Raw genomic sequence first — 9,435 nt, forward strand, 5'->3', positions numbered from 1 at the left:
ACACTGATTGAGTTATCGTAGCGGCAAGTCAACCTAAGCAGGGCCAATCCAATTTCGGATGATTGGTTTGCTCTACAAGTTAATCATCATTGATTTGTTGTAAATTTGAAAAATAAATACGTCCATTTGACAAGTATGCATACAAATCCGCACTTAGGTGTATAGCGGTACATTGATTGAAGAGATTATTTGTACAGTGCCCCACTTTTTGATTATTTTTTAAATCTTGTTTTAAAGATAAATAAATTAAAATCCATTCTACTTGTATTTTCCTGCTCTATAAATAGATCTATGTAGAAACATGTACTTATATTTTGCAAAAGTAAATCATGTACCATTTCAACAATTGATGATCCAGTTTCTAATTGTAAAGGGCGCTCCTACAATAATACCCTTTTACGAGCCAAATTAGTCCAGTTACAAAATTACTTCGAATAATCCAAAAGATTACAAGTCTACCCGACTATCCGAGAGATCTTAAAAGCAGCACATTTGTGATGATATTTATTTATTCTGCTTAGCCGCCTGTTTTTTTAATTGTTGCTTTATTAAGGTTTGCCTCATAAGAACAATTATTAAATCAGTTCATGTGCCTTGAATAGTGCCATATTACCAAGATTAAAAGATTAAACAAATGTTGTGATCAAAGATGGGGCTTCGAAGCTTAAAATGAAAAATTATTTGGAAACTCTAATTAGTGGAGTCTTTTGAGGCGTCTGTGATGCTCGCTGTTATCGAGGAGATTTAAAGTTTAAAGTATCTTTTTGTGATCAATAATTATTCTAAAGCAACTAACCAAACAAATTTTTAAAGCAAAGCTGGCACTCAATTTATAAATGGGGACATCATACAGGAATTTAAATCTTTATTTAACAAATGAATTATCAAACAGTCTCCATAACTTCTTAACCATAAAATTTGGCGGTTTTTTGGTTATTTAAAAAATGTGTTATTTTTTATTTTCCCACTTAAAAACCAAATCAACACATTCATATTACATTGGGACTTTAGTTCCTTAACACACTCATCTGCATCTCGCCGCATACTACGACTATAGTCATCGTCTAATCCATTTATGGTTGGCATGCTGCTCAAATAATATATATAGTCGCTTGTTAGATCAATATAACAAATATTTGATGCCAACTTACGTAAAAAGCACCCGCAACATGTCTTCCACCATGGAATAGCCTGGAGGCAATAATAAGCGCTTGCTATCACATATCGTACGCAGAATGCAGGACTTGATATCCATACTGAATCTTTAAAAAAAAACATGCTCTTTGATTAATATAATACATAGTTCATATACTTACTTATAATCATAACTTCGAATATAGTACTTACAACTCGCTAAATCTGGTAAGGTGATCAAACAATTGCCTTCGATCTCGATGCCCATGATAATGTCGCCAATTCGACTGTTTAATATAATTCCTATTGCCAATTTTCGACCAATGGGACCATTTGGGAGCTGGTGTTGTCCACTTTGTCCAGTTAGCAGCTTGCCAGGGAAAACGCTCATAATATTCGGCTTGCCCTGCTCCATATTTGGCCCAATGCTCCCACTTCTGCGAATTAGTGTAACTTGGTTTTCCCATATCGAGGCGCTGCTTTGTTATCACAGTCTGATTTGGGTTTGCTATAACAGAATAGCTAAGAACATTGTTAGTCGGCGGCTTTTTTGTCGTAGAAGTCGTGGTTAAAAAAGATTTGGGATGCCAATCCCGATGCGAGCCAGGTAAGGGAAAATATAAAGCTTCCTCCAAAGCAAAGCTCAAGCCTCGTGGATAGGTCGAAAGTAATCCTCTTGTTAAAGTTCCTGTGAATTTGAATAATGAGCCAGTTGGGAAGTGCAGGTATCGTTTTCTCCGTGTAAAAACTCTCTCCAATGGTGACTTCAATTTCGTGCTTTTGACTTGCATTTTAGCTTGACACAAGATCATAACTAGGCTGCATAGCACTAGCGACGAAAAGATCTTAAACGGTAACATTTTGAGCAACTTAGACCTCTGTTGTCTGCCCACATGCGGATGAACCGCCTAAAGAAATGAAATTTGTAAATTATGACCATGCGTCTAGAACCTTTTCACTCGTCTGTGCATTATTTATGCTGGTAATAAGTACGTTCAATATTGGTTTTTTAACAGATTGATGACTTCATCTATTTGACTTTTCGAAGAGGCCCAGTTTCATTGGTGATTCTGTGAGCTTGTTTACTTGCAATGAGATCAGTTAGCCTTTCTGATTCGAGCAACACAGTTCAAAGATGTGCTTCACTTCTTTTTACTTCCTAGCATTTTGGCTAGTAGTTATAGCCAGTATAACGAATTCCAGTGCTTTACTGTATCCCGAGTCGACCTCAATGTCAGTAAGTTAATGTTTATGAATACAAGTAAAAACAACTAATCGTACAACGGCTTAAAAAAATTACAAAGCTGTCATAGAAATGATAGGAATTTAAATAAGTTTTTGTGGGAAATCTTTTCTTTATTAAGATATTCCAAATATTGTTGTTTCGCATAATAATTATTGATGACAAAATGCGAAATAAGTACATAATATTTTCTTGTGAAAAATCAGATAGTGTACATATTTCGAGTATAAAGCAGACGAAGATAACTGCTCAGCTCGACAAAACTATTTTGACGATCGTGCTGGCTAATTAAAAAATGGGGATACTTTTAATTTTATATCTAATCCGCTCTTTCAAACAGTTAACCTCGTCCGTTTCCATACCAGTACATGCATTCTATCCAGATCGCCGCATTCTAATCGATTGGTGTTTCTCAGTTGGGTACGACTTACCCAATAGCCTTTCTTCTTTCTACAATATACCCATATGGCCGGGTTTCGCGAATTTACCCCAAACCCAAGCTCAAACGAAGCGGGAATTGCCGCGCAATAAAACTGAATTTGAAATGTATGCGAAATATGGACGAGATGGCTTGGCGCAGATGCATCCGCAAGATTTTTCTGCTGGTGAACTATATGAAGCTATAGAGGACTTCTTGACAAGCTATGGATTTGACGAGACATGTTTGCTACGCAGTGTTTGTGAACTAGCTCGACATCCGTTCAACGATCAATATCAATTTATCTTAACTGATTTAGTAACCTTTATTTTGAGGTAAGCGGGCAACGAACCCTCTACAAGCTTCTCATCTACATTTTTCCTCTAGTCCCTCACAGCACAATGGGTTTCTCGATACTGAACACATCTACAAGCAGGCCTATGAAGAAGCTGAACTTAATGGTTTTCTCGGCAAAGACTGTAAGCTATTGTATTCTCATTGTAAGCACGATATCTTACAGCTTATAAGCAAATTCATGTTTCCTAGTAATTTATGAACGAAGTTTATTTAAAATATGAAGTGTATTGCTTTAATTAGCAATACAAAAATTGTAAAATTAAAATAAATTACGAATTAAAAAATAAATAAATTATAGCAAGGATTTACTTGCATACCATGTACGTGAAATGTACAAGGGTTTATTAGGTTCAGGCTGGTATATATATTCTTGATAAGTCGACAAGATGAGCCGATTAAGGCATGTCTATCTGGCTATCGCTTTGTCCCGTTGAACACCTAGACCTGCGAAAGCCAGATAATAAATTTAGCTCGGGCTTGAATCATGGTCAACCAATTAAAATATAGTATGTATTAAATTTGTTGTAGCTTTAACTTTTCTCTTTGAAACTTGTCATGAGAAAATTAGGCATAAAGAAAATTAGCGATATTAGAGGGAAAGTGTATGTGATTATTCCTGATTTGGGCTTATTAGACTATGTGTACTATAATTGGTTATCCAAACCTTTTACCCTGTTGGTCTGGTTATAAAAATGTATCTCAGATGCAGATAAAGGCAATAAAATATAGATTTATTTAACGACCAGTTATTGTCGTGAACAGTGAGATAGCAGATGTGTCTGATCATGTTTGTGCCATTGGATGAAATCCATGTGTTGTTCTATTCTATATGTGATTTTGCAAAGAATTAACTTTCGACTTCGATTTATCCAATCTTTTCAAAATATTGAAGACATTTTTTTTATTTGAAATACAAACATATATTTTGTTGTGAAAACAAATTATTTTCGCACTTAATTTGATTGATAGGAATTTTGTATATGATGAGTTTATTCCCGTAGAGCATTAATTGGACGACTTCTTCGGATGTATTTATTGTTTTCTGCTCCACATTTATGGACAACCAGTTTCTAAGCAACAACCAATCGGCTGCGGCTTTCCGCTTTGAGGTTGCGCATGCGCTCCAGTTCTAACACTTTACGTTTCTGATTTCTGTTCACGCATTGTCACCGCCTTTTCATTAACAGCTAACTTAAAACGAAATTAATTGATTAGCAAAATAAAAACAAAGCAACATCTTGGTTTATGTGGCGAGCGTGTCAGCCCGCCTGTTCCTCATACCGAAATGGATCGGACAAGGCAACGCATCATCATTGCCTACGCCATCTCCATTCTTGTTGTCAGCTTACTTTGTACATCGCAGACACATGCATTTTTGCTGTTTCCCAGCAGCTCGGTCTTACAAGTAACATCATCAATATCGATATTAGTGGATCTGATAGATACTCGCAAACTTTTCGTCGATATGGGGCTTCAAATGAATTATGCACTGCCATATACTGTCGATGCATTCTACAACATGGCGATTTGGGAAGATGAATTTGCGCGTGGCAAGCGTGAGTTATATAACAGTACGACCAAGTACTTAACTTCAAATGATCTGGACTCGCATCACGGAAATACTATGCATCCAAATGACATGACCGCCGGTGAGCTCTATGTGGGATTGGAGCGGCTTTTAGAGAACTATGGCATTGATAAAACGTGTCTAATGCGCAGTGTTTGTGAATTGGCTCACCATCCAATTAGTGAAGATAATGGCTATATCGTCGATCTACTCGCCAAGCTTCTCACTTTTGTTCTTACGTAAGATTGTGTGCTTTTGAAGCTGCGAACCTTTTTATTCACGTATTTGTTACAGGCCCTCGCAGCATGATGGTTTCGATAAAAATGAGAAAGAATGTCGGGATAGATATGAGCATGCGGAGCAAGTGGGCTTCCTATCTGGTGATTGTGAACAAGCGTTTCCTAACTGTAAGGTGAATTTGTTGAAGTCTATAACGAAATACATTATATAAAATAAATGATGGTTTGACCTATGCTGCGTTTCTTTTCGGGTCCTTGATCCTACATGAAAAGATTTTGCTAGTTATTAAAACATATTAAAACTGCATTAAAAACTCTCTGAAACCATGATTAGTTAATGTGCGCTCAGCGGTTTCCAATACAAGTATGCAGGTGTTCATCCAGACGGACGGAAATATCTAGATCGATTCGTCTCGTCATGTGGACTAGGAACTTACTTACATATGTATGTATGTATTTACTTTATGGGGTCGAAGATGCCTCGTTCTGACTGTTACATACTATGCACATACCTAATATACTATGTTTACCCTACAAGTAGAGGTATAACAAGTAAAAAAGCAAATGTCGGGTGTCCCGACTTTGAAATACTCTGTATATTTGCTTAGAATAATTACAGAAATTAAAAAATGTAAGAGAATTAAAAAAAAATGTTGAACGATTTTACCTCTTTTTTTAATTGCACATTTACATAGCAATTGCGTCTATGTCAGTGTATGTATGTTTATGCTCGTCTATTCGTGTCTGTGTAAGCATGTTCGTAGTCAACCAAAGCATCAGCATCAACAACAGCTGCGAGCAGCGCTTGGGCAGCGGTTGGGCAGCAAATATATTTATGGTTATAACTTCCTGCTAAGTATGCATAAGTACTAACTGCAAAATTTTAGTTCGAAATTCCAAGAATTACGGGAGTTACGATTTGCGGTGGAGACGGGGGAGGGAGGGAAATTCCAAAATACACATTTTCTGCGTGTTCACATAAGGCATCTGGGACTAAAATTTGGTGTCCCTAGGTCTTATAGTCTCCGAGATATAGCGTTCACACATAAGACATTTTATGTACAGAGTATAAAAATACTTTCAATATTAGTTTTTAATAAATTGATGACTCATGAATTTAGATTTCACGAAGGGATCTAGATTCATTGGTAATTCAGTGAGCTTGTTGACTTGTAATGGGATTACAAGTAGTTGGCGAGTCATCTTGGTAGAGAGTTGTGCTCCACCTCTTACTTAATTTCTTACTTCCTACCGTTTATGCCAGTAACTTCAACATGTATAAGGACTAATCCCATAGAAGTCACCGACCGCCATTGTTTATTTATTTAGATTGGAACCAGGACTGCCTCCCACATAGTGCTCACAGACCTTACATGCTTCCCCTATTCTCTTCTGATACCTCCTTTTCTAAGACTGGGGTATACAATTGCGAGGCTCTAATATTTTGTGTTCTCTTAAGAATAATGCCACAATAACTTATACGTTAGTTTGTGATATTGAAATAAGCGTCTGACGCTTCCACTTGAACTGTCATGTCATCTTTGTGCTCTCTTGTTCTTCCATGTTCAATATGGCGCCCTCCAGGAAGAGGTGCTAGTGTCGAGGGCAGTGGCAACACTGTCTAAAGCGCGCGACCTTTGAAATCAAATGTCTGCCCAAAAAGAAACACAACTCGCCTATATCAACATTTATTTCATATAAATTTTGTTATGGACTCCAACAAGTTCACCTCACAGTAGGGAAACATTTGTTCACAATTTCCAGATAGGAAGCCCACTTGCTCCGCATGCTCATATCTATCCCGACATTCTTTCTCATTTTCATCGAAACCATCATGCTGCGAGGGCCTGTAACACATGTGTTAATTACATAAATGGTTCGCAGCTTGAAAATCACGCAAACTTACGTCAGAATAAACGTCAGTAGTTTGGCAAGAAGATGGTAGCTATAGCCATGATCTTCACTAATAGGATGGTGGGCCAACTCACAAACACTGCGCATTAGACACGTTTTATCAATGCCATTGGCTTCCAACAGATTCTCCATAGCTAAATACAGCTCACCGGCGGTCATGTCATTCGGATGCCTAGCATTCCCGTAACCCGATTCCAGATCATTTGATATTAAGTATTTTTGCGTAGTGTTGTGTAGCTCACGCTTTCCACGCGCAAATTGATCTTCCCAAATAGCCATGTTGTAGAATGATTCCACATCAAAAGGCAATGCATAATTCATTTGAAACCCCATATCGACGAAAAGCTTGCGATTATCTATCAATTCGATAAATATCGATATCGATCCTGTGACTTGTAAGGTCGATGAGGCGGGAAACAGCAAAAAGGCATATGTCTGCGATTTATGGAGTAAGCTGAGAACAGCAATAATGATGGCGTAAGTGGTGATGATGCGTTGCCTTGTTCGATCCATGTTGTTATGAAGCATAAACTGACCGGCACGTTCGTCACAGGAATCGTGAAGTTGTTTGTTTATTTTGATAGTTAATTAAGTTCATTTTAAGTCAGACCTGTTAATGAGTAGGGCGTTGACACTACGGGTACAGAAATCAGAACCGTTAAATGAACTGGAACGCATGCGCAACCTCAAAGCGGAAAGCCGCAGCCGATTGGTTGTTGCTTTGAAACTGGTTGTCCACAAATATGGAGCGGAAAACAAAAGAAACTTAAAGTCGCTTATTTAATGCCCTACGAATATCGATTACCTACTTCCATACACAAAGATCTCAGTATATAAAAATATTTAATGCGTTTGGGTAATTCAATAATACTACCGTTAGTGGCAAAATTCGGTCAAAAGTGATAATGTGATTTTATAACAAGCAAAACTATGTTTGTGTTTTAATTATATAAATACTTTGCTTAATATTTTGAATATAATTGATATATGGAAGCTCCCGCAACATTTCCACAGAAAACGGGTTCTATGATTGCATCAACTTCTGACTTACCCTTATAAAGAAATAGCAAATACATGAATTTCATTCAATGTCACAAACTTGTTGAAAGAACTCTGCGATCTCACTGAACACCTCAAGACCGTAGCTGCAAATTTGTTAAGTAAACCCATTCTTAGGTGCCTGTATTCCTCATTGGATGATGTTTCCACAGTATGGATGCGGCATTAGTTATCCAAACGTGTTTGGCGCAACATGAACCATCAAGTACCACTTGCTCTACTGATGCTTCTTCTGTGTGGTGCAGCCGTGGTCGAGGCCTACACCAACACCACATTCCATCCGGGAAGTCAAGAACTGGCCACGCTAAAACGCAGTAAGCGTGTGGCGATTTTCGATGGTCTGGGGGTCTCGAAGGTATAGAACTTTTATAACTACATAATATAAAAACAAACAATTGTAAATGAGCATTGCAGTTTGTGTTCGGCGTTGCACATCCTGCCAAGTTACCGGACAAAAAGCAATCGTTTTGGTGGTTCTATGTCTTGCAATGGGTATATACCCCAACAACAATCCCCCTATACTGGTGGAGTTTTTGGAATACCTCGACTTTTGTAAGCACGGCGCGCGAATGGCGAATGGACTTGCAAACAACATTGCGTGATGAAGCGCGCAGCTGGGTCTACGACATCATAGAGACATCTTTGGAAAATCTTGATAGCAACAAGAAAGGCGCTACTTGTTTGCTGCGTGCCATATGCGAGATATCCCGATTGCCATTCGACGAGCATCACGTATTCGGCGAACTACTCAATGCAATCCTGGTGTGCGTATAAAATCTATCAGATAAAAAATCTAATTTCGAGAAATCGATGCAATGTTTCTATTTTTTTTTTATCATACAGAGACATTACTTTGATTATTTCATACATATAACACAATACTGATATGCATTTCCCCATCTAAAATAGACCCAAGTTGGACAACGTTTCCGAAAAATATCTGCATGCTCGCGATGCGGGCCGCGCAGGAGCTGATTGTTCGAGGAACTACGTCAGCTGCAGCCGTGATCTCTGGCAATGGATACAAAAGATGACGACTACATTTTGACACGTTATTGTCGAACAAAGACTTTCTACATTTACGAATACAATACCAAATAAAGAATACAAATATTTCAAAAGTTCATCATATTTCTTTGAAATATCTCTACTTGGTACAGTCTTTCTAGATAGTACTCAAGGGCGTAGGCAGCTTTTGCCAAAGGGAGGCCTAAAAATTTAAATTTTGATTAAATAATGCACGATAATGCACGGCAGCAGCCGCAATCCATTTGAGAAGTGGACCAAGCCGTTTAATCAAGTGGCTTCACATAAAATAACTCGCTTTCCCTACTGGGCGTTGGCCTCACGGTGAGTGGACAGACAATCGAATAACCTAACGCAGAATATGCAAGTCCTTCGTGTTTAGCCTAAGGGACACGATGCGCAAACATCATTCTTACTACACCGGGATGCCGAGTCAGCAGTACGCATCACCCCCACTGGAAAGGGGTCAGGCCGTGTA

General features: G+C 38.1%; 4 protein-coding genes across 4 annotated transcripts; 3 read left to right on the forward strand and 1 right to left on the reverse strand.

The window, feature by feature from the left end:
- Positions 1 to 669: 669 nt before the first annotated feature.
- LOC115625417 lies at positions 670 to 3,351 on the forward strand. The gene is made up of 4 exons (XM_030520457.1): positions 670 to 697; positions 2,310 to 2,371; positions 2,718 to 3,130; positions 3,183 to 3,351. The coding sequence occupies exons 1-4, from the start codon at positions 670 to 672 to the stop codon at positions 3,349 to 3,351; spliced, it is 672 nt and encodes a 223-aa protein (XP_030376317.1).
- A 1,086-nt stretch (positions 3,352 to 4,437) lies between these two features.
- On the forward strand, positions 4,438 to 5,170 carry LOC115625418. Its single transcript, XM_030520458.1, has 2 exons — positions 4,438 to 4,958; positions 5,014 to 5,170. Exons 1-2 carry the CDS (start codon positions 4,438 to 4,440, stop codon positions 5,168 to 5,170), a joined length of 678 nt encoding a protein of 225 aa, XP_030376318.1.
- A 1,481-nt stretch (positions 5,171 to 6,651) lies between these two features.
- Positions 6,652 to 7,151, reverse strand: LOC115625419. The gene is made up of 2 exons (XM_030520459.1): positions 6,865 to 7,151; positions 6,652 to 6,805 (listed from the first exon to the last, which is right to left on the reverse strand). The coding sequence occupies exons 1-2, from the start codon at positions 7,149 to 7,151 to the stop codon at positions 6,652 to 6,654; spliced, it is 441 nt and encodes a 146-aa protein (XP_030376319.1).
- Positions 7,152 to 8,124: 973 nt separating this feature from the next.
- LOC115625420 lies at positions 8,125 to 8,979 on the forward strand. The gene is made up of 3 exons (XM_030520460.1): positions 8,125 to 8,286; positions 8,346 to 8,695; positions 8,841 to 8,979. The coding sequence occupies exons 1-3, from the start codon at positions 8,125 to 8,127 to the stop codon at positions 8,977 to 8,979; spliced, it is 651 nt and encodes a 216-aa protein (XP_030376320.1).
- Positions 8,980 to 9,435: the final 456 nt, after the last annotated feature.

This window comes from Scaptodrosophila lebanonensis, unplaced genomic scaffold (assembly GCF_003285725.1).
Source record: "Scaptodrosophila lebanonensis strain 11010-0011.00,11010-0021.00 unplaced genomic scaffold, SlebRS2 tig00000072-arrow-pilon, whole genome shotgun sequence".
NCBI classification, from domain to species: domain Eukaryota; kingdom Metazoa; phylum Arthropoda; class Insecta; order Diptera; family Drosophilidae; genus Scaptodrosophila; species Scaptodrosophila lebanonensis.

What these genes read in the sequence shown, in the direction of transcription:
- LOC115625420 (XM_030520460.1), top strand. Translation starts at nt 8,125, where the DNA reads ATGAACCATCAAGTACCACTTGCTCTACTGATGCTTCTTCTGTGTGGT. An exon ending in ATGGTCTGGGGGTCTCGAAG is followed by an intron (nt 8,287 to 8,345) that starts GTATAGAACTTT and finishes TGAGCATTGCAG; the next exon opens with TTTGTGTTCGGCGTTGCACA. An exon ending in CTACTCAATGCAATCCTGGT is followed by an intron (nt 8,696 to 8,840) that starts GTGCGTATAAAA and finishes CATCTAAAATAG; the next exon opens with ACCCAAGTTGGACAACGTTT.
- LOC115625418 (XM_030520458.1), top strand. Translation starts at nt 4,438, where the DNA reads ATGGATCGGACAAGGCAACGCATCATCATTGCCTACGCCATCTCCATT. An exon ending in CTTCTCACTTTTGTTCTTAC is followed by an intron (nt 4,959 to 5,013) that starts GTAAGATTGTGT and finishes TATTTGTTACAG; the next exon opens with GCCCTCGCAGCATGATGGTT.
- LOC115625417 (XM_030520457.1), top strand. Translation starts at nt 670, where the DNA reads ATGAAAAATTATTTGGAAACTCTAATTA. An exon ending in TTATTTGGAAACTCTAATTA is followed by an intron (nt 698 to 2,309) that starts GTGGAGTCTTTT and finishes CATTTTGGCTAG; the next exon opens with TAGTTATAGCCAGTATAACG. An exon ending in CCGAGTCGACCTCAATGTCA is followed by an intron (nt 2,372 to 2,717) that starts GTAAGTTAATGT and finishes TCTTTCAAACAG; the next exon opens with TTAACCTCGTCCGTTTCCAT.
- LOC115625419 (XM_030520459.1), bottom strand. Translation starts at nt 7,151, where the DNA reads ATGGCTATTTGGGAAGATCAATTTGCGCGTGGAAAGCGTGAGCTACAC. An exon ending in CTACTGACGTTTATTCTGAC is followed by an intron (nt 6,806 to 6,864) that starts GTAAGTTTGCGT and finishes CATGTGTTACAG; the next exon opens with GCCCTCGCAGCATGATGGTT.